The sequence below is a fragment of the Echiichthys vipera genome (assembly GCF_963691815.1).
Source record: "Echiichthys vipera genome assembly, chromosome: 1".
In the NCBI taxonomy this organism is placed as follows: Eukaryota; Metazoa; Chordata; class Actinopteri; order Perciformes; family Trachinidae; genus Echiichthys; species Echiichthys vipera.
In genome coordinates, this window is record NC_139826.1 from 21,057,752 (window position 1) to 21,082,738 (window position 24,987).

At 39.9% G+C, this 24,987-nt stretch overlaps 1 protein-coding gene across 1 annotated transcript in view; it reads left to right on the forward strand.

The window, feature by feature from the left end:
• The first annotated feature begins 1,477 nt into the window (after window positions 1–1,477).
• The window catches only part of spon1a (spondin 1a), a 75,494-nt gene continuing 51,984 nt past the window's right edge, over window positions 1,478–24,987 (forward strand). Inside the window, exons 1-6 of the mRNA XM_083913870.1 lie at window positions 1,478–1,830; window positions 3,160–3,266; window positions 8,255–8,388; window positions 17,723–17,796; window positions 18,247–18,369; window positions 24,112–24,260. Coding sequence (XP_083769996.1) covers window positions 1,596–1,830; window positions 3,160–3,266; window positions 8,255–8,388; window positions 17,723–17,796; window positions 18,247–18,369; window positions 24,112–24,260 — 822 coding nt within the window. The 5' untranslated portion in view covers window positions 1,478–1,595. The remainder of the gene's footprint in view (window positions 1,831–3,159; window positions 3,267–8,254; window positions 8,389–17,722; window positions 17,797–18,246; window positions 18,370–24,111; window positions 24,261–24,987) is intronic.

Genomic DNA, 24,987 nt, shown 5'->3' on the forward strand with positions numbered 1-24,987 from the left:
GCATTATCAGGTTTTTTTTCACATTGGTTGAAACTATTACTATATTCTGACAGACGGTCTGTGAAAAAAGTAATGTATCTCTACCTCCATCTTCTGTTCCAGTCTGCTCCCAGAGCTCTCTCTGTGTGTGCTCCTAATGGCATCTGCTAGTTTTTCACCACATCTGTCCTACAACAACCACTCAGAGCCGAAGAGTCTCAGACTGGCAGTCTCAATGACTGCTCTGAACTCTGATCAAACTGTGAAACTAGGCTGCACTGATCAAACATGAATCAATATTCTATAACTGTATTACCCATTTCTTGTATAAAGGGATTTCAGAAACATATTTTAGTATACCGTTTAGCTGTAAAATTAGAGAAATTCAAAGGTATTCGTCATAAAACAATATACTGGACAAATTCAAATTTTGACCTGACGGTGGCACTAGAGGAAAAGTCAGGGATCGTAAAAGTAAGACTTAATACTCTGGGAACGTAAAAGTCTATACGAAAAACCATGGCAATCCATTGAGTAGTGAGATATTTCAGTCTGGACCAAAGGCATTGGTGTCTCAAAAGACATGCAGCTAGTGTTGCTTAAATGTTATTGTACATCGTGCTAGAATCGACATAACTACAGCCTTCTGTAAGTGTGTACAGTGACTCTGCAAGGCCACACTTTGTGCTTGCATGACAGCATTCAGACATAATTGAGATGGATCAATATTTTCTGAGAGGTTCTGAGTGTACTGAAAAAAATCTGAAATCTCATCCCTTGTATTGATGATGACACTCCAAACGTTTCAATCCCCTCTTGGGGGTTTGCCTATATGCATACACCCTTCTTATGTTGCCTGCTCTCAATGATGTGTAAAATTCAGTGAAAGCTCACATACTGGCTTCGATTCTATTACAATCTGGAAATTTAATCAGTTCACTTTAGCGCTCCAAGAAAAAAAGCAGTCCCCTACCAGCCAAGGAGTTCAACATTCATCACTAATCGTTTAATTAGTCACCTAGACAACCGTTTAGCATGCTTTATCAATTCCTTTGTGTGTCTCTGGGTATGTTCATGTCTTCCTGAAGGCTCTTCGGTGATGAAACAGACAGACACACACACACTCACACACACACACACACACACACACACACACCGCGCTGAGAGTTCAGTCCAAGTATGTCAAACGTGTTGCCTCCTCTCAGCACTCATTGGTGGGAATGTTTGTCTTTGTTCTCAGTCTGTTGGTCCAGAGTATTCTTCACGTAGTCTGTTTGTAAATAGCTGTGGCCTTGGAGACGGCCACACACCGCTCATTCCTCTCTTGGACATTTCCTCGGACCCCTGCTCTCTCCTGCTCAGTCTAACCAGCGGCACACAGTGTGCACTTCTCATAAAGGAGAGTGCACAGTGCATCCCAGTCAGTCCTCGTCGCTCTCCGTTAACTCACACCAGGATGGATCTACCCTCCTAGCAGAGCAGAAAATCGACTTCAGCAGTTGTCAAGTTGGGTTTAGATTTACGGAGTGAAACGGGAGCTGAAGCAAAGATTTCTTCTCTGCCCTTGACAAGATATTCTTCATCTCTGCGCATCAACTTCGCTGTCGGAAACCTACATGATGACAGCAACCGGGCTACAATCGCGGCTCATGTTCCTGCTCTGCTTCATCTCCACTGCAGAGTGCAATATGTTTGCATTCACCGAGGAACCCTCTGAAAGAGCCGGGAGAGGAGACGGATATTGCAGTCGGATATTACGGGCTCAGAGCAATCGGAAAGAGGGCAACAGCGAGTTTCGCCTCCGCGTTGAGGGAGACCCGGAGAGCTATCAGCCAGGGAGCACATACAGAGGTTGGTGTTGATCCGCGAGATTACGCACACGTTGGTTGGCACTATCAGCGTGAAATTGTGAAATTATTATTAGTCTACGGTATGTAGGTTATGTTTACTTAAAATAAGTTTCGGTACTTTTGATCTGACACGAGTGTATATGCCCTGAAGGTAGCCAAACTCTATAGGCTATGACCCTGCCTCCATAATAATGACATATGCATTTGAACTCTTAAAAGCCAAAGGTGACAACCATTTACTTTCTATCTAATTTGGACACACTTGCCTTGATTAACTGATACACCCTCAAAGCGAATTCGTTATGATAAAACAGCTTTATTTACAGAGCGCTAACACGCCTTTTTGCTATTCTCTTTCATGGTTAAAACAGATTTTTTAAAAAGCCACCAGTCCCCAATTTCATAGCTTTTGTCTAAAGTTGAAGTTATTGGGAGCTGTTAAAAGGCTTGTGCCATCTGCTCTGTGAATATCAAAGGCTCATGCTGTTTTGGACTCTGAAAATACTGTATGTTGCACTGAGGTGAGTTCATTATTTTACTGATTTTATAATAAATGGTGTCATATCATCTAAAGCCAATAACTGAATTAGCTACAGCAGTTTTTCAATTACCTACTGTATAGCTACTAAAAATGAGTCATTTTGAAGTTTTAAAGTCTTATCTCAAGATGCTGATAACATCATTTAAAGATAATTGAATTTTCCTCCAAAGTAGATTAATATTCTGCTAGTAATTTCAAAATACATAGAAACGTTACCTTTAACATCTTCTTGAAAATACTGCCTAGTTGGGACTGAACCTTTGTTTTAATTACTGTTATCTGAGCTACATCCCTAAGAACAGTTGAATGTTTTATCGTGCATAAAGAAATATTTCAATTATATCAGAATATATTACCGTTTATCCAACTGCAAGTCCAACTGTAAAACTACTCAGTCTTATCTCAAGATGCTGATAACATCATGTAAAGCTAATTTAATTTCCCCCCAAAGTAAATTAATATTCTGCCGGTAATTGCAAAATACATAAAAACGTTACCTTAAACATCTTCTTGAAAATACTGCCTAGTTGGGAGTGAACCTTTTTTTAATTACTGTTATCTGAGCTACATCCCTAAGAACAGTTGATTGTTTAATTGTGCATAAAGAAATTATTTCAGTTATATCAGAATATATTACCACCTTGGAGTCCAACTGTAAAACTACTCAGGCTGCAAGTTAATCAAGCCCAATTTAGTCTTTTTTTGTTTTTTGGCATCAAGGATTGTACAGTTCAGCTGTTTTCCCTGTCAAGTGATGTCTGTTGTCAATTCTTGTTTGATTCCATTCAGTGACTCTCAGTGCATCCAGCCCCTCTTACTTCAGAGGGTTCACCCTTATTGCCCTGAAGGAAGGCACAGAAGGAGACAGGGATGAGGACTACACTGGCAACTTCCAGGTGAGGTATCAGCTTGTCTGTTTGTCAGAAAAGAATAGTGATGTGTATGCTTTCTCTTATTATCACAGTGCAGTTACATGGTTATTAATTAAGTCATTTTATGTGCCACACCTGTAGTTAAACCCTCGTACTGCCCCCCCCCCCCCCGACTCCAGCACAAGAACTGCGCATGGTGTGTGTGTGTGTGTGTGTGTGTGTGTGTGAAGGGAGAGAAAAAATAGATAGATATAACTGTAGACTGTGGGGACGGGGATCTTGACAGATTTTTCTTTGCACACCCTTTCTTCACATGTCAAAGTGTGATTATTCTCACCTCACCTCCTCTAATGGGCTCGATATAGCATATGAAACTGCATACTCTCAGCTCAGCTCAGCTCATCTCTATCTAGCTTTGCTTTTCAAGGGTGTTAAAGTACAGTACATATGTGCATAATCTGAGGAAATGTGCGTGCCCACAGAAGAACATATATCTAAGAACATTCATATATGTAGGAAGTGTACAATTGGTGAAGTTGAGAGGCTAAAAAGCATTTTACATAGGCAGGCCAAGTACTGCAGGGGGAGCGAACGGAGTAGGGCCAAAAGTGCGAAAAGTAGAAAGAGAAAGCAAGGAAACTGGTGGAGTTACTCACATGTGATAATGGCCAAAAATGAAGGCTTTGTAATCCTAATACAATATTCAGAAGACGGGTGCTAGAAAATTGGTTGATGGGTATGAATGGGAGTTCAGAGAGAGAAAGTACCGTAATTTCCGGACTATAAGCCGCTACTTTTTTCCCTCGTTCTGGTCCCTGCGGCTTATTCAACGGTGCGGCTTTTCTACGGCTTACGGTAACCAGGGGCGCGCACTACCGAGGATGCGCGAGACCGAGGCAGACATCTGGCGCCAGGTAACGAGAGCAAAACAAAGAGTAGGAGAGCGTCAGCGACAGTTTGCGCAAAGGAAGTGTTCATGCAAACACCCTCAACATGGAAAACAAACGGAGAAGTGCATATGATGCTGCTTTTAAGTTAAAGGCAATCGATCTGGCTGTCAAAGAAGGAAATAGAGCTGCTGCACGTACCCTTGACATCAATGATGTAGCATGAAGAACTGACTTTTCATATACCGGTAGTAGGCTGGTTATTTTGATAACGTAAACGGCCGCGGGACTGCACTTTTACTGCCGTGTTACAGGCGAGCACTTTGTATTACTTTGCACCGTTGTATTATTTGTACTCTGCACGAATGCTGTTCGCCATGTCAAAGATGTGAAAGTTTGATTGAATGATTGAAAGATTTATTGTTAATAAATGGGACGCTTTGCGTTCCCAAACAGTCATCTCTGTCCCGACAATCCCCTCCGTGGTAGCAGGAACCCCTATATACTACGGTAATTACACATCAAAACGCCTGCGGCTTTTAGTCGGGTGCGGCTTTTATATGGAGCAATCTGTATTTTACCCTAAATTTAGCTGGTTCGGCTTATAGTCAGGTGCGCTTTATAGTCCGGAAATTACGGTACATGTAATTCAATGATAAACGTAATACATTCTTTTTAGAATGTTACATAGAATTATACACATAATGCTTTTAAATAGCAACATGCAATGTACACATATGTTATTACAATTACATTCAGTGTAGAACTGCATTGTAAGTTGATGACACCAAAATGGAACATTACATTCATAACATTTGCATTAATTTCACTTTACTGGTTCTTGTTCTTCACTCCTGCCTTTTAACTTACTGTCTCCTGCCAATGTTTATTTCATCCAAGTCTAGGCTGCAGTTTCAAGAAATGTATAGAGCCTCCAGTGCACAAGATGGCAACCTGTTTTCAAAAGATTAAAAAAGAACTGAGCAACTGAGGAATTGGTGTCAGCTATGTCAAAATGTTATAGTTACAACAGTAAAACCAGTATTATACAGTGTTTTTAAATAAGAAAATACCAGAATTAGAAATTAAATGTTTTCCTAGAACAGCCAGTGTAAAAAGCAGCTGTTAAATGGTTTTAACAGCATTTGTGGAGTTCTCTTTTCTGACTTTTGTGAATCTGTCAGTTTCAGTCATTTCCCACATAAAACCCTATTGTACCTGAAGCACAATACATGGGGAAATTTGTACAGCGGCCCTTAACCTGCTCTGATGAAAGCTTCTGCCCTGCTGTGGCACTCTGTGTGAACCTGAGCCTTGAATATGGGAGTACATAAAAAACAGGAACAGCTATTTTTGTCTTGTCACCCAGCGCTAACACCACACCGTTTTTCTTTTTTTTTGTCCTTGCAATTGATTTCATGCTGTTGTTATTTAGTGTCAACTTTGAGTGTGCAGCTTTATGATGTAGTGTGGCGTGCTGTGACAGGGCGCTAAACTTAAGTCAGTAAGTAAAGAGTAAAGAGGGGAAACACTACATCATTTAGTCACGTTCAGTCACTTTGCTTTCTACACATGGATGACTGTGGAGTGCACATAACATGATAGATGTGTGACTGTAGCCTTTAGATGTTGGCATCAAAAGTAAAACAAATGGACATGTCATCACTGGGACCTGCCTTTGATTAGATGCCTGCTCTCTTTCACAGCTGCAGAGGCTCACCTGTTTTGTAAGCAGCACTATGTGACAGCGCAATAAAAAGTAAACTGTTGTCCAAAGAGATAACCCACTGTCATCACTGTGTGTCTTATGTAAAAAAAGTACACACAAACACACACACACACACACACACACACACACACACACACACACACACACACACACACACACACAGAAGCTCACTCACCATTCCTCCATCCCAAAAGAGCCTTGGGTGGGCCAGCCTCCAGGCATTGAGAAAAAAGAAGGAAAAAAAGAAGCAGCAACCGAAGACTTCAGGCTTTATTTAACATACAGCTCATTTGAAATCTGTTGGTGTGCTCCATCTCAGCCGTCTCAGGACAGCTCCCGACTTGATGAAAAGCACTTTTATTGAGCTTTCTGGGAAGGTCAGTTGCCACTGTGTGTGTGTGTGTGTGTGTGTGTGTGTTTGTTGGCAAGAGTGTAAACCAGCGGGTATTACTGGCAATGTCGGACGAGACATTACTTCACAGCAGGGTGAAATGATAGAACAAGAAAAGGCAAATGTGGCTATGTGAAGGGTGAAATCGGTGCCACTCTGGGTCTAACACGACAGAATTGTAGATGTAACAGAAATTGTGGGTGCATTGCATGGATGGACAACAAAGCTGTTTGAAACGCAACTTCTCTGCAGATTGTACCGTTTATATGTTTGTGTTAGATTAATGTAATTTGGATCTGATTAGCAGCTACTGTAGTGCCCAGCACTTAGTCTGATGCGCTGATTCATGCATAAACCCCAAAACACAACTCAATTGTTCCAATTGCTTAAAACTTTTTCAAACTTTTTTTCCAACATTTACAAACTGTCTATTGGAAGAAAATTTGAAAATGTGGAATAAAGACACGTCCAAGAAATAAATGGGTCATAGGTCAGTTAGCAGCAAATTGGTTGCTTATTTTTGCAGATGGTGTTTAATGCATTCTCATGAGATTTCACTTGTTTCGACATGTGTTGTAGTCCAGTCAGGCCATCCCAGGATGTCTGTTAGAAACCATGGGAACATGGAGGGCGAGCTGTATAATCCATCAGACCAAGATAGGCTGCATGGGCACGCAACCCCCCCCCCCCCCACACACACACACACACACACACACATCTTCCAGGCTCCCCTTCTGACTCTGTCTCTCCCTCTCATGCACTCTAACACACACACCCTCACACACACACACACAAACACACAAACACACGCAAAGGCATGCACATCCGCACACAATCCACTTAAAGAGGGAACTCATTCATAACATGGCATGACAAAGGAAATTCTCTGCTGACAGCTTTATTGAGTGAGAAAATGCCCCGTCTTTACTGCCCTGATGTCACTTTCTATCAAACAGATCTTCTGGTCTCTGGGCAGTGAATATTAGCTCGCTGGCTGCGCTCCCTCATGCAGTCCGCTCTACTAATTTCCAGTTCAGTTAAAATCAGTGAGATAATCAGTTTCTCAGGTGTGCACCTAAGTAGAGAGGGCAGCATGCATTTGGACTCTTCAGTTTTACCCAAAGAGTCTGGAGTGTTAACCCTCTATTAGATTTGAATATTGATGAATTGGATTTACTTTTATTTTACCAGGATAATCCCCAAAGTATCATTACTTTGGCACAGAAGACTGCTATGCTGTATGATATGGAAAGTGGAAGAAGTATTACCAGTTTCCTAGACTGGATTTATATCTTAACTTTTTATGCTTTGCTGTTTGGTGGCAAATGCCTTAACCAGCTTTTTTTAGTACTGTGCTGGAAGATCTGGAGGAGGTTGAGTCCTTGTCCCCAACACACATATTTTCATAAGGACTGAAATGAGGAAAATTAACTTTCCTATCCCTCCTACTTTGACATAGTGGTTAGCAACCATTTTGGCCTGTGACCCCTTGAAAAGTAGCATTTCAAAAGACTACATACAATATAACTATGACTGTTAAATTTTAACCAGACTAGAAAAGTAACCAGTATCGTACAAGAAAAGATTGGAGAACAGCATGTACAACCTATGTTTGATTTCTCAATTCCTATTTTATCCTGTTAATCATATCTAAGATTGTTTTTTGTGGTCAGGATGCTTTAACGCCAGTGTTTGAACCAGTGCATGTGAGATGAGATGTATTTGTTGTACCAATAACTATCATGTTTCTGATTTGGGATGTATTTTTTACGTGTACTGAAAATGTAAATGAATATCAGTTTCAGATGCTAATTGTGTTTACAGGCACTTAAGCTAACAATGAGGGAGGAAATGAATGTGAAATGGTCCAACGTCTAATGAATAAAATCACATGCGGATGTTTCAAGTGCCTTTGAGGTAAGTCACTAATCTCTTTGTGTGCGTGTGTGCGTGTGTGTGTGTGTGTATGTGTGTGTGTATGTGTGTGTGTGTGTGTGCTTTGCAGATAATTGATGAGGAGGAAACACAGTTTATGACCAACTGCCCCCCTGCAGTAACAGAGAGCACTCCTCGCAGGCGCACCAGCATTCAGGTGTTTTGGACTGCACCCCCCAGTGGCTCCGGCTGTGTCGTCATTAAGTATGTATACTGTGACTGATGCTGAGCCTGATGAGCAGAGGCAAGTCCTCAGCTCAAATGCTTAGAGGTACACTGTACACTACTGGTGGAGGATAGGAGAATAGGAGATACAAATACAAGTACTGAGTATACCTTGATTTGTGATTGTCATTTTCTGACTATTTTCAAATAATTCTATTGGCTTTTAAAAGTGTGTTTTTCTTTGTTCCAGGCAGCCAACATGACAAAAGGCAAATTATTGTATTTTCATAGCATTTATATCAAGAAGGGTAGACTACCAAACAGAAACATATCAATGTATAATGCAATTCAGTTCAACAGCACCACAAGCTATATCCTCCAAAAATGATCATACGGATTTATTACAGATCATTTGAGTTAAACAGCATTATTTTTAGTTAGGTTTACTGACAACAGTGAGTGTATATTGATAGTGGTAACAGTTAGGGGTGTAACGATGCATCTAACGATGTCAATATATCAATCCAGTGATCCAATATCATCGATGCAAAGTGAAATTCCCACTTTATATAAACTAAAATTATAATTTGTTTTTTAATTTAAATGTCTGAAAGAGCTCATAAATGTATCTAAACATAATTTTGTTTCATTGATGTAAATGTCACTGATTGTGTTAAATGAGCATATGATATTGTTTTGTGTCGATCACAGACTACTGAATTCATTTAAATTGAATCAATATCATATCGTGGCAGACTTAGTAATATCAGAAAATATTGTGTCAAACAATTGAGAAAAACTGTTAAGGCCAAAACCCATGTGTAAGACGCACATCAAAACAGCTGCCCCTATTATTTTCTGCCGGCAGGCACGTGTCCTTATAGTCGCGGTGCCCCTGCGACTTTTCACGTCAGTGTCCTATTTCCAGGCTCACTTTTCACTCCCATTTCGACTTCCGTAGCAACTCTCTCTGCTCCTGTGTCAGGTCTATCACCTAGACAACCAGAATAGACAACTCACCCATGACATGTCCTTGTCTTTTGGATGTTGTCAATAAATTTGAGGTGGAACAGTGTGTGGCAAGAGTGTGATCTTCTGCCGATGACACACTGCAGCTTGACGCTCCTCATTGGTGCTAAGGATGGCATGTGACGCGTGTCAGCAGTGTGTTTTCAGCTTTTTACAGAATGTCTTGTCAAATTTTCATTCCCACTTGGCTTTATAAACTATTCATTACCCTTATTAGTTATATAGCTGATTGACAAAAATCAATTCTGCTTTTCCTATTCTGTGCCCTCTGTGCTTGCTTGATACAGAAGGGTACTCATGTTCAGATGAAGAAAAATGATGGCCAATATCCAATTATTATTCCAGTACTGTGGGGAAATAATAGGAATACAGAAGATTGAAAGACACCAAGGGACTGTGACTCACAATGCCTGATCAATGCATTATTTAACTGTGTATGTACCCAGTCAATTTATCTGCTGCCTGGTCTTCATCGCTGCTGTTCCTATGTACAAATGGATGATGAAAATGAGTTTTTAATAATACATGTTATTATGTGGCTGATACAGAATGTGTCTGTCATATCTCTGTGCTTTCCATTTCCCTTATTTACCTGGAATATCTTCCTGACCTGCCCTCTCAATTACCTCTGAACTTTCCTTTACTCTCTTTCACTCTTCACTCCTCATCTGTCTCCTCTTTGTTTTCATCTTCACTATGTTGTTGTGATAGTTTTCTCGGGTCATGTTGTACAGCATTTCTGCTCTCCTCATAGAGAACAGTGGGATGATGGCAGAATTGTACTCAGTTAGGCACATGGATAAGGGAAAAAGTTGAAAGTGTGGCAGAGCGTACAGCCTAGAAAGAGATACTTGAAAGTGCTGAGATGTAGATAAAGTAATACCAGGGTACAGACAATAGGGAGGGAGAGAGTGAGAAGTTAAAAAGAGATGCCTCTGAAAGTCATGATTACAGACTGGGAGTGGGTTTTCCATTGTTCTTCCTCCTACCTGGCACTCATAAAGACGACAAGGCTTTTTGTGTGCCTCTGTGCTGCAAACAGAACAAAAGTCTTAATTAAGTCCTACTATTTGAGAAGTTGAGTCAAGTCAAGTTTATTTATATAGCACAATTCAACAACAGGGCAATTCAAGTGCTTCACACAGAACATTAAAAGCATTTGAAAGAAACATAAAATGACATTTCAATATATAAAGTGACATACAGATGAAATAATTAAAAGATCAGAACATTTCTGAAAAGGAATTTCCAGTTGTCAGTTACAAGTAATATAAGTTATAGTGCAGTACAAGCAGGTAATTAATTATGTTGTTTTACTGGAAGGCAGCAGCAAACAGAAAAGTCTTCAGTCTTGATTTAAAAGAACTAAGGGTTTCAGCAGACCTGCAGTTTTCTGGAAGTTTGTTCCACATATTTGGAGCATAAAAACTGAATGCTGCCTCTTCATGTTTAGTTTTGACTCTGGGGACAGAGAGCAGACGTGTCCCAGAGGTCTGGGAGGTTTGTAGCTGAGCAGAAGATCAGAAATGTATTTCATTGCTTTTTAGAACCAAAAGAAGTACAGTGGAGATCAACATTAGAGAACAACTAATAAATACTTGATTTTTTCTTAAATGTTATTTTTTTACCGTCTGTAATTTGATAGAATATCTGCTGTGGCTATACCACCGCTGTCCTAGCATGTTTTCTTAAACAAACAAGGCACGTCAACAAAAACCTTTATTTTGTGAAAAAGACAGTGAACAAATTAGAGAACAGTAAACATTTTGTCAGAAGAGATGATTTACACAATCTTCCTGAGGCCTTTGCTTTGAATGACTCCAGCACATCTACGCCCACAGGACATCACTAGTTTCTCAAACTGCTCTGGTTTGAGCTTAGTCCATTCTTCTTCAGTCTCTTCCACAGTTCGGTAACTGTAGTGGGTTTCTTAGCCATTACTTTGATGTCAAGGATTTTCCAGAGATTCTCTATGGAGTTTAGATCTGGACTCTGGTCTGGCCATTTAATTGTTTCAATATTCTTAGCTTCAAGGAACTGTGTAACCTGTTTTACAGTGTGACAGGGGCATTGTCTTGCATGAAAATTGCAGCTGATTGGGAGACATTTGCAGTGGAGGTATTGCATGTTGCCGAAGGAGGTTCACATAAACATTTGCATTCAACCTGCCATGTAGCTGTACAACGGACCCAAATCCTGCTGCAGAAAACATCCCCCAAACCATGACACTTCCTCCTCCATATTTAACTGACTTCTTCACACACTGGGTTCAGTCTTACTCCAGTCCTACCCCAAGCATAATGTTTCCCATCAGACCCAAATAAATTGAACTTACTCTCATCACTGAAGTGCACTCTGGACCAGCTCTCCTCTCACATACAACACGCTCCTCAGCAATGCCAGGTCTGGCCTTTTCATTCTTTCTGCTGATAAGATGTTTGGTCACTGCAGAGTGGACTTTCAGTCCAAATTATCTGAAACGACGAGACACTGTGTTCCGAGATAGATCCTTGCCGATCAACTCCAGCTGCAGTGTTGAACCGATTCCCCATTGAGAGTCTTCACATAATCCTGTCCTCTCATGCACTTGCTGTCTCAGGGTTTCAGTCACCTTAGAGCGGCTTACCATCTTGCAAAGTAACCAGGAGAGCCGCCAGATAAATAGGGTGTGGCCAACAATTAAGTAAATTGTCACCAGATGCAAGATTAACACCAGTAACTGTGAGGTATCCGAAAGTGTTCTCTGATTTTGCTCACTGCTTTTTTCACATAATTAAGGTTTTTGTTGAAATGCCTTGGCTATTTAAAATGGCATGCTAGTACAGCAAGGGTGTAGCCACAGCTGATATTCTATCAAATTATGAACAGTAAAAAACAACAGTATTTCAGGATAAATCAAGTATTTATTAGTTGTTCTTTAACTTTGATCTCTATCGTATTTTGAAATCAGTTCTTTGACAGACAGGAAGCTAGTGTGAAGATCTGAGGACTGGAGTAATATGATCTACTTTTTTGGTCTTTTGGCGTTCTGAATTAACTGCAGCTTTCTGACCAACTTTTGAGGGAGACCTGTAAAGACACTGTAACAGTAGTCAAGCCTGCTGAAAATAAATGCATGGCCAAGTTTTTCCAAGTCCTGCTGACACATTGGTCCTTTAATTCTTGATATATTCTTTAGGTGATATCAGTATGCAGACTTTCGATTGTTCGTCCTTTGGCTCCAAAAACAATAATTTCAGTTTTTTCTTTGTTTAATTGGAGAAGGTTCAACTCCTGTCACTAACTGACAAATGAAGGCCTTTTTATATGAAAACTGGCATTCTTGTATGCTATGGCTGTGTTATCGTACAACCCACACCACCAGAGACACATGCGAACATGAACAACTACATATTGTGTGTCAACAAACATGCACAGAAAGAAAGAACATAATAACATAAAATAATTGCTAATATTATAGATTTGTTTAGGCAGGTCACTTTCATTAAAACCACAGGCAGGGTAAAGGTTTGTTTTTAATTTAATCCGTTATCCCAGAAGAGCTTGGTCATTCTGCCTGTCTGTAAAATATCATGGTTATTCGAGAAAAAAAACATCTGGCCATGAAATTAGAAGTGTGCTTGTGGCATGGGTGTTTCTGTTAGAAAGCTCCTGTGACTTGGGTTGTCCCAGGACTCTTGCTCCTCTTGAGTGGTTTGCTGCAGTATAGTTGACGGGCAGTTGCTGTCTTTTAGATGGAAAGACTGAGCTTGGTGGTTTAGTTCCATCTAAGGGTGGTTGGTGATGATAGGGTCAGGCAAGGATGCTCATTCAAACTCCTGAACTTAGAGCACTGGCTTTTGAAGTCTTAACATCCAATTCAGTTATTTTCAACTGTCTTACGTGCTAGAATGATATCAGACCAAGATTTTCTGGTTTCTACCGTGTCTCTGTTGCTGGTATTCCACTCTTATTTTGTGAAAATGTGTTTTATACATCAGGGGTTTTGCAAGATTGTTGTGGAACTGACCCCTGCATTAACTAAATCTGGTTGAACTACAAAAGCCCACAGTCCAAGGTGATCTTCATTGTCACACTATAGGGAAATTTGTTTTGCAATCAGCATTCACATGAAAACACAATAGAAAAAGACAACATCATCAACAACACAACAACACAATAAATCACACAGCTAGCAGGGAAATGGAAATTCTGACAAGAACTCTGTACAAGACTCCACTCGTCATTGTACAGTGGTGTTACAGAGTCTTTCCACTAACAAAGGATCTTTGGTTAGTACAGGCAATGGCTTGCAGAGAACACTAAAAGAATTTTTGTTAACTAGCTACAGCTTTTCGCTTGCAGTGAGTGAACGTGGTCAATTTAACCAGCAAAAGTGACATTGGGAGATAAACGTTAAGTCAGAGACTTGTAAACGTTTAGACTTAAAAAATCAAGCTATTCTGCCAACTGGAAATTTGATCTAAAATTGAGTCAAACCCAACCTTAGAATAGACTGAAAAGATTTTAACCTGAAGAAACCAGTAAAAGTGTTTATTTTCAGTGTTGTGTTCCTGGTACCTGTGTGTAGTAAGCCTTTTCTACTGTTGCTTAATTAAAAAGGGGAGATGAGACTGGTTTTCATCCCTGTTCCCCTTGTTTTTACCCATACTGTTCTTTACGCAATATCAGATCCAACTGTCCTTAACAGCAATGAGGGATTTTGTCTCATCTCTCCACTCGACTTTGTTCTAAATGAAATATTTAAATTGAATTGAAAATAATTGATTAACATTCCCTTCATTAGGAGGCACTTTATGATAAAAATCCAACATGACCTGCAGTTGTTTGATGACAAAAAGTAAAAAGAAACTCTAGTCAACAGCCATAGTCACAGCCAATTGTTTGTGGTTGGAGCCAGAATAAGTAGCCACACCAAAAATATAATCCATAAATTGCAGTCACCATTGAAGTTGAAGTTGAAGTCGTCCTCCTCTAGCGTGCAATATGGAGGGGAGTACGATGTGTTCTGATGGGCTGTCTAAGTGAGACAGTGTATCAATGATCAGATGAATGTTATGACCACATGCAGCTATCAGAGCATGTTTATCTCCTACAACACTACAATAGGACAGATCAAGGAGGACTTTGACAGGCCACCAGACAATCAGACCCCAAGAAATGAAAGGTAAATACACTTGTTTTTATGCAGTGGATTTATTCAGTGGATTTTAGTTGATTATTTTTGGTAAGTTCTGTTTGGAGCAGCAGATAGGACAAAATTAAGTAATTTAATCTCAGGCTGTAGCAGGAGCAGATGGAACAAAGTGAGACTTCATTTCTCTTCTTTTACACATCTACTGGGCATGCAAATGGAAATGTAACCATAGAAAGACAAAATCTATCTCTAGCTCTTTTGTTTTTGTTTTTATTCTCTTTCTCACTTTCTCTTCTTTCTCTCTTTTTGTTAAGCTCTCATACGTGCATACAAACTCCCTCCCACGCACACTCACATACATTCAAATCACAGCACTTTTTGGGTGATTGGGATCAGTGGTGGTGTGGATCCAGCAAAGTGAAATAGAATTTAAATTGGATGTTAAATAAGCATTACTCTGCTTGATTGTCTGGCCAGACCGGGGAAGTGGGCAAGCAGCGAGGCAGTGAGTGTGCTCCTCTCTGTCTCTCAGGGAGATATGTGAAATTGGGTTGAGATTGAATTAAAGCACGAACAATTAGAGATGTGCTCATGGTGTGGTTTACCTTGAATCATTTCATCCGTGTTTTGAGAGGCCATTTTGGCCATAAATCATACTTGCTCTTGCATACACCACCATAATCTTGCATAGACACCAATAGAGCACTTGCATGAGAGAAAGAACAATAGAGAAAGAACAATATTTTTATGAGAGTGAGTTACAGTATGGTGTGTTTGACTGAGACTGGGAGAGAATTGTGAGAGAGAATTGTAGTGCATGTGAATTAAAATGATGAATGTGAGACGGAGTGACTGACAGTGTACTGTATGTGAAAGAGTAGGTATGTTTTTTGTTATTTTCTGTTAGATGGAACGACATTGCATGTAGTGGACAATAGAAGCGTGTAAGAGGAGATATTTTGAGTGAAAAGGAAGGCTGTAGTGGTTTAGGGCGCACTCACACTGTCCAACCGAACCGTGCCCCGGGCTTTAGGGTACCTGTCCCCCCCTCCCTCTCCCCCCGCTGGCCAGTCCGTTTGTACTCACACTGCCTGGGCCTAGCGCAAATGCTAATTGCCTGTCCAAACACCTGTCCCTTCGCCGCCATTGTTTTAAATGTCCGTGCATGGTCCATCTTTTTAAATTTTTTTTCTATATGTCTGAACAGGCGCACATAAAATGAGGTCATCGCGATGCGCTGCTTTGTTTACAAATCTTTCTAGAGTTTTTGTGCGTCTTGTCCGACTGTTTTTAAATATTTTCATCCGACCAAATCTGCAGTAAACACTCCACCTCCGCATAACACCAACATGAACCTTTCGGCACCATTGTTGTTGTTGTTAAATGTCTGTGCATGGTCTGTCTTTTTTTTTTTTTTTCTATGTCCGAACAGGCGTACATAAAATGACGTCAGAGCTGCCGTAGGCCTCGTGCTCGTACACGTGTGCACGCTCTGCTCGTACATGTGCAAACACGCTTTAAAAAAGCCCAACCCTCTCAAACGGGCCGTGGACGGCCAGCTGGCTGCAGCTAGGTGCGGAGCGGTTGCACTCACACTGGTCAAACGAACTAGGCTTTACCTGTTAAACCTGTTTGGGCACGGTACGGAAGGACATTGTGAGTGCGCCCTTATAGACTCATGCAATTAAAGCCTGTGCTTGCTGGAAAGGCTGATACCTGGAAAGGCTAAGGCAAATTAAAACCCTTACATTTTGTTAGAACGATAAGAAGATCACTGTTTTCCTTCTCATCCTCTTGGTGTAAAGAAGTAGAAAATTAAATTTGAATATTTTCACCATTTTAATCAAAACCTTCGCATGCTGTCACATGTCATACAGTACTGTTTTTTTCTCATGTGTATGCCATTTTTCTGCTCTGCCGTTGGTAGTAGTGTATGTAGGAGATTATGGTGATGAGTATAACAGAGTGTTGTCAGGATACAGTAGTATGTATAAGACTTTAGTATGATTTATGAACAAAACAGCCTCTCATGATAAGGCAGACCAGCCATACACGGTGCTTTAAATCCATCATCAGGGCTGCTCATTTAATGACTCATGTAATTGACAATTTTCACACTTAAGTTCTTCTATTATCATGTATGTATATTTCTACACACATACATATGGGGTCCATTTACGTACACATAATTTAGGTACACAGGTAAACTCATCAGAATATTGTTTCCCTATAAAATAGGGAATTAAGTTAAATGAGGTGAATGAATATCTGATTTCCTTCATCTTCTAAATTCATGTTCCCCAAGTCACTTTATGTATTTTCTTGCTGTGAGGGATCAGTTCTAGGATTGTCTCAGCTCTATATAGCACACACAGCTTGGCTTAGTTTGATACTCCAGAATAAATGTTATCCAAACAGTCCAGCTGGACGTGGACAGCATGGAACAGACCTTAGCCCCAGAACCTCCATCCAGCACCTCATTGTTGGGTTATATCCCCATTGAAACCTTCCTGCAGCCATGGCTGGTGTTTGTGATGAAGCAAGGTGTCTGGAGGCTTGATTTCTGTTGTTCTTTTCTCAAGTCTGCTAGCCTCTGAAAAGATTTGTTTGTTGCTGATAGAGAAGCTAACCTCTGCCATTCCTCACATTTTGGGGAGCATTACTATTGGCCTGTCAATCAGTTCTTATTGACACAGTGCACAGGCTACTATATAGTATGTCGGGGCATTTCTGAAAATTTTACTTGCAAAGTGCAGTAGGGACTTTTTTAAATTCAAAAATTACTAGTTTTAATACAAAAATTACTATCTTAATGCTGATGCATGCTTTTTGTAGTCTTTGTATGAACCTTTGAATGCCTCCATCTGAAAGACAGCATGATTTTGCAATTTCCCTGTGGGCTCTGATGCCTACTTTTAAAAGTCTTCTGAAAAAACAGGAAGATAATTATGAATAACTCTGCAGCTGTTCCATCTGCCACAATCCACGTTTCAGACTCTGTCAAATTTTAAAAGCCAAGATGTTCTACATTTCTTGCTTCCTGTTGTCTTCTCTTTATTTTTAAAACCTCCCAGCTCCTCCAAAATGTTTCTCATCTTTTAACATTCACTCATACTTTTGGCCTTTAAGCTGACATTTGCACTCCACACTGGCCCTAACAAACTTCACTCCTCACAGCATTCATCTGTTTTTGTTTTCTGTGTGCAGGGCAAGCATTGTGCAAAAGAGGATTATCTATTTCCAGGATGAAGGCTCACTCACTAAGCGAATGTGTGAGAAAGGTAGGGTTATTTTATTTACATTCAATAAATAAATTACTGTGAATTTTTTATTGCTTCAATCTCCCTACTGTTACTCTATTCCCTTCCCACTTATAGTCTTTTTTGTTTGTCTTCTTTTAATCTTCTATCTTCCTCTATCGTTCTTTATTTTGATGCAGGGACAGTTCTCTCTGACGTTATGCTCTGACATGTGAATGGCTGTAAATGGGTGTGACCCCCTGACTGTGCATGACATTGGATGTCTCACTGTGCAACCGATCAAAAGAGCTGTGCTGCACTTCCTCCCCTTTTCTTATGCCCTCTCTCTCTTTCATCCTTCTGCTCCCTGCTTCCTTAAACAACCTCCTGTATGATGGGCACCCCTCTCATCGGCTCCTTATATTAATAGGCAATCTCTCTACACCATCTCATGGTCCTCTGTATTTCTCCTTTCCCCTCATTACTATACAGAGTCCCTGTACGGATACACAACAGATAAACCTTTGCTTGACTGTTGTGCCTGTGGAACAGCAAAGTACAGAGTCACCTTCTTTGGGAACTGGTCAGAGAAGAGTCATCCCAAAGACTATCCACGTAAGCACAAACTCCTCTGCCCTTTGCAATCTCATGAAGAGTTTTAAACCAGCAGTGAATTTATCATGCTAATAAGTATTGCCAATTTACCCAAAGCCTGTATTGCTTTATTGCATAGACTACCATGCCATGGTATGCTATTAAATTATTAATAGCTGTGATTGACTTGTAATCGGTTGGGTGGTGTGTATGGCCTGGACTTTGATACCGCGGCTCCACTGCCTGATCACTACTGCGCAGACTCTGGTTGCAAAATTACAAGATGGCAGCATCTATCCAGGATATCTTGTCCTCACTTTTCTACATGGGGAGGAAGTGGAGAGGTGTCGTCCATCTATATATAAGTCTTTGGTGTGGAATATTAATGATTGAGCTTGGACTGAGTGCCACAGACTGGGAAAGGAAGTCGGAACATGTGAGAAATGGACTAACACATTGTTGTTGTCATTTTTATCTTTTAATAGGATTTGTTGACAATAACAAAAATCTGCATGCCTTATCCTTTCATCTTGATTAGCACCAGGCCCCAAAAACTTAAGGAGATGTTTCCCACATGTGGATGGTTTAGCCCAAGTATGAGGCTCTCAATTATGACATGTGTGGTTTGCTACAATATAGTACTGTGGTTGAGTGTGATCTGTGTATAACCTTGAGCCACACTATCAGGATGTGAATGGACTTAAGGATTACACTGACTCTATGTCTAAGTCAGGTTCTCGCCAGTCAGATCAATATACTGATTAGAGTAGAATAAGATAAACCCTGAGATCGAAAGGAACCTTGATTTACTGTCTTATGGAGAGAGTAGTTGGTGTGTGACTCACTCTCAGACACAGATAAGCAAACACGCAACTCGCAGATAGATCAATTTAAGAGGATAGGGCAAGCTGTGTGGTGTCTGTTTCATCCCGTTGGATTTCTCCTTGCGCGAAATCATATCCTAGATAACCAGTTATTATAACACACTGCACATTTTGCACTGGACAATATTAGTCACTGACTGCAAAACAGTAAGTACACAGTGATCTCTCCTCATTTGAGTTTGAAGATACTTTCCAATAAAAACAAAAAACAAAACATTAGCTATAAGTAAACTTGGTCTGCATTTTCCATGCTGGTGCAAGTAGTACTCAGGCATATTTTGCAACCTGAGGTATGCCACTATGTAACATTTCCTCCCTCTATTTTTATTAACACTTGTCCTTCAAGCTCAGGAGCCTTAGACCATTGTGGTGACACACATTCCAGACCAACAATTCACTGTAAAACAGGCCAACCCGACTGTTTTTTTTTTACTGCAGACATAACCTTGACAATTTTCTTTTCTTTTTCCCTTTCGTCCCCATTGTATGTCATGCAACAATGCACGGCTATTCAACCCAAGGACCAGCAGCTTGTCTCTGACACAGGGCTTGTATCAAGACGGAGAATTGCCTGGTTGTAAACAAAGAATTTTTTTAATGGGATTAGGAGGAGATAGATAATGAGAAATAGATCGAGGGTGAAAGAGTTTAACCTTAATTTATTGACCAAATAAAGAAATACCATTATAGTCACCAAAACAGCAGCTGCCTTCCATCTCCTATAGACCTATCCCAGCCAAAAGACGGCACAATTGTAAGGAATATAGTACAAAAAAATGCAGATCTTGTTTTAATTAATTGTGTTATTGCCTTCAGCATGAATATAGTGACAGGCAATATTAACAGGTTCAGGGAGAGTCAAATCAGTAGGTCAACATTATGTGTCTCTTGTATGAAATGTCTATCTTGTCACTGGTCTGCATTTTTAGAAACACATCTGTTGCCTGCGTCCAGGTGCCACCTTAATGTCGCACAAAACTACTAGAATAGCAATGTCAGGTTCAGAATGATGAGCAGCCAAATGCTTGAATGTTGTCTCGTAAGTGCTGCCCGCACCATGTGTGTGTGTCTGTGTGTTTGTTTGTTTGTGTGTTTGTGTGTGTGTGTGTGTGTGTGTGTGTGTGTGTGTGTGTGTGTGTGTGTGTGTGTGTGTGTGTGTGTGTGTATGTGTGTGTGTGTGAGAGAGAGAGAGAGAGAGAAAAGCCTATCTTCAGTGAAAAACAGAGGGTGAAGAAGAGAGGAGAGGAGAGATAAGAGTGTAACCATAAATGACAGCATAACACGGTAAAAACTCACTGAGCTGAAATGAAATGAGTGCACATAAACTAGATAAATAAAAATATTCAGTTTTTTTCTTTCATGGGGGAGCAGAATGCAATGGTATGGTAAACAATGTGACGCTCGAAAGCACATTTACCTTTGTCTGCGTCAGCTGCACAATAATGCTGTTGACCTTTTGGTCACTACTTAATCAGGGAACTATTGCATTTCTCTGTTAAGCCTGCAAGTATTGTTCTAAAGTCAAGCAATACAATGAGGTCAAAGGGGCTATATTCTTATCAAAATCCTGTAAAATTGTGACAGGTCATTACAAGACACTTAGCAGCTCAGCACATACAGTATCACGTCACTGCTCTATTTTCCTCCCGGAAGATGGAATTCAGCCACAAGACTGATCACAAGCACTTATCCCTACTAAAACTGCTTTAAAAAATTGGAGAATGGCTCCAAGTTATACCCACCTTTGAAGTAAACTAATACAGCCTCAACCTTAGGCGAAAGAACCTGATGATAGATATATAACTCCAATCCAAAGCCACAATGTTAAAGCAATTTAGTTATTGGAAATGACTCCCTGGCTGCCAGGGTAAGACATTTATGAAAGCTTGGGGCACAGATGCCCTGAAAATCTTATAAAGGGCCATCAAAAAAATATACTTATATTTAAAAAAAAAAATCTTGACAGTGAAGACTAATATTGATTGATGGGCAGGCAATTTTGCTTCCATACTTAGACAGAAAGGCCTTTAAAGATCAAATTAAGCAAAAATAAATGCCCTAAAATACATACAAGGCACCAAACATTTCCATTTTTTTGACTTCAAACATCCAGAATTTTTCAAACAAACTTGAGAAAAATAGGGGTCCAAAGCACTCTAAGTTAAAGCCTATTTCAGATGGCTATTTCATGGTGAAATTCTAAAAAAAGACCAAAGCTTTTGGCCGTTCTAAAAAAACTTGCCCAAAACAACCCGTTGTGTCAGATATGGCCTCATTATGGATGGATGGGTAGATGGAAAAAAAACAACAGGCTGCTACTATCAATCACTCAGCTCATGTACTGAATGGAATGTCATAAGCTATTACTAATTAATAAAAACCCAAATCATTAATTTGAATAAGGCAGATATATGTACTGCACCTGAAGCACAGAAGCATTTTTCAAACCCATTTGCAGCAATAAGAAAAGGGCACTTTTCCCAGCTAAAAAACACATCCAGATAAGGCCTGAAGAGATTATATCGACATTGCAATTTCGAGTTCCTCAGGCAGGCCATTTCAAATCATAGGCATCATTAGTCATTGACCAGGGCACCAAAAGAGTTGGAAGGCTCTGTGCAGGCAAGATTGTAGTTAAGAACCATTCAGACAGATTCAGAAAGGCCATTTAACCTTTAAAAGTAACTAACACAAATATGCTAAAATATACAAATATATTTCCATTTCTTAGGTCAAGGTAAAAACTTTGCTGCAGCATTTTGAACACACCCCAGCTGTTTTACCTTGCTTTGGTTAACACTGAAACACAGACATTACAGAACTCACAGAAAGATGAAATGAATGCATTAATAACCCTCCCTGTGGCATAGGAATGTAGTATCAATTGAGTAAACAAAGCAAGCATGGATAAACATCGTATGTCACTATAAGTTACTTAAGCTAGGCTCATTGTGCTTGATTAGCTAAGAAAGGACAGGTTGAATATAACAGAGTACATGCTCGAAACACCAAATCGTTTCATTTGTTTGTTTTTTCAGATTTTGGCAATTTATTAGACCTTTTGTACTAACTGCAGTTAAAATAGGTTATAGTTGTGTAGAGTTAAGTGTAATTATTTAACTTGGATGATTGGAAATGTGTATTGTAAGAAGAGGAGAAGATATTATGGTATCAAATTAGTATACACAAGGAAAGAGACCAAACATGTAACATTGAGGCCCTGCATCTGAGCAAGGGGAGAGGAGTCAAATCCATTCAAAGACAGTATCAATTCTGTATTAATCAAAGTCATTACACAACCCCTAACTTTATCAAAAAGTTGTTTTTTTTAAATATTTGTTTTACACTTATTATTTTAGACATCAGAAACGCTAGAAAGAGCAAGGACCATGCTAATCAATCACATTCAATGCTAGAGAAAAGACATTTTTTTGTAAGAAACTCCATATCCTTGTAATTGTAAGTGAAGTTTGTACATAGGGCATTTTTTGCCATTTAGGATCCCAAAACTGAGGAGTTTACCAGACTTCTTTAATAACCTTGTGAAAAATCCAAAAACCAAAGACAGTAAAATATGTCTAAACAAATATTCAGTGCAAGAGTATATAGTACAGTTGTAAATCAAGGCCATGCCAAGCTGTCGGAAGAGAATAGGAAAAGACATAACCACTCCTGAGAACTGTAAAATCTGTTGGTCACCAATTCCTGTATATTTATACTCATATGCGTTCAGCCAGACCTTGGGAAAAAACATTTTTTGTATAAGTAAAAAGTTAGGAAAGTAAATATCTTATTTGAAAATGACCTGCAATATCCAGTGAAAAACTGTCTATGTTTTCTCAAATACTATTTCAGGAATACTTCAAACACAGAGATTAGATCCTCAGAGCAGTTCATCTTTGTTCAGACTCACACTGGGAACCAGCAGAAGGCAGAAAGGGTGACTTACAGAACTGAAGAGTAAGGACTCTTTAGAAGTTGAGGGGCAGACCTATGACCTATTTGCATGAGCCTTGACTTGAACGTGAAGTTGGTCAGGTAAGGAAAGCAACGACTTAGTGTCAGTAGCTGTCCAAAGCAACTTAAGTTTATGTCTTGGAAACCAAGGGATGGTAGACCCACCAGCACTCAAGAAGACTTTTATATTATGTCGATTGGGGCTGTAAAATTATCATTGTGGTCTCAGGTTGATGTAGCTGTGTCATTCTAGACTGTGTACATAATAACATACTTGGCAGGGGGATAATATGGCAGTAGGGAGAGTAATAAAGGAATATGAGGTAACCTTTTCTGTGTGGTAGACATATCAGACCACTGCCTAAAGCGAGATAGTAAGGATAACCCTAAATGTAAACATCAATATGAGATAAACTGCTGTATTCCATGCTTTATTATGCCTTACACAACAATGGAGGTTAGATCAAGGTTTTAGCTTCCACCATGTCTACGTTAATTGTGTACAGGTTAGGCTCGAGTTTGCTTAAGCTAGAGTTGCCGAACTGCTGAACTGCCGCATTTTCTGTATGCTTAAAGACACTGGGCACATTTAGAGCTCCACTATTCATTTTGTCCTTGTCATACACGTTTGCCTTGAGCGAGAGAGAGAGATAGAGAGAGAGGGAATGGATTAGGATTAAGGGACCATAAAGTAATACACTGTAGGTGGTTTGCAGCAACAAGGATTATTTTTTAGACTGAAACAAATCTTTTTGTCAGTAAATATGATGCACCAAAAGAGGTGTCTGGTCTGTCAATCAACATGTACCAAGCAACTGATGAATCACCGTGGGCATCTCTCTAATTGAATAATTAAGAGATAACTTTGGGAAACAAGTTGGGGATCCAACTAACAAGGTGTTTTATTGTCTTAATTCACCAGGTCGTGCTAATCACTGGTCAGCAATCATTGGTGCCTCCCACTCTAAGAAATATGTGCTGTGGGAATATGGTGGCTTTGCTAGTGATGGAGTTAAACAGGTTGCTGAGCTGGGTTCCCCGGTCAAAATGGAGGAGGAGATCAGACAGAAGGTAAGTACAAATTACTATGGATCAAAACAGAAAAAAAAGGATCACATGTCCAGAAAACACTTCTATATATTTGTGTGAGATATACTGTCAGGGTATTTAAGTTTAGTATTTGTTTTTTCTGGGAATATTTTGCCTCTGCTAAAACTAGTAAGCAATGAGTTGCATAACACCACAAGGGCCAGCATAGGATGAACTGCTTTGACATTGTTGTTCAGATTGATTAGTGCTTTCAAGCATCTACACTATTCTTACACAGCCCCTACATCTGAACTGTACACTTAAATGCCCCCCTCTGTGGTTTGGATCCTAGTTGGATGTGGAAAAGAAAAAGCTAGAACTGAAGGAAATTTGTGTGTCACGAAATGAGGCCAATTATACATACCGCAATTCTTGCACTTTCGTTCATCTTTGATCAGACTTTGGGGCTTGACATGACCCTCATAATGTTCAGGAGATACTTTGGAGATAGCATCCACAAGAAGTAGCTGCTATTTCCACCATTAACTCAGTGTTAATTAGTCATCGATTCCAACTGGGCTGAGTTACGTCTCCCCTATTGTGCCCAAGGGAAATCTTCTCTGCTTTCACTTTTGAACTACCTTTCACAGCTTTCACCTTCATCTTACATATTAAGTTGTAATTCTTATATATTTCTTGTGCTCCACTTCTTTCTCATTGGCCTTTCTTCTTGTTATTGCTTCCACAAACAACATGGTATATCTTCCTA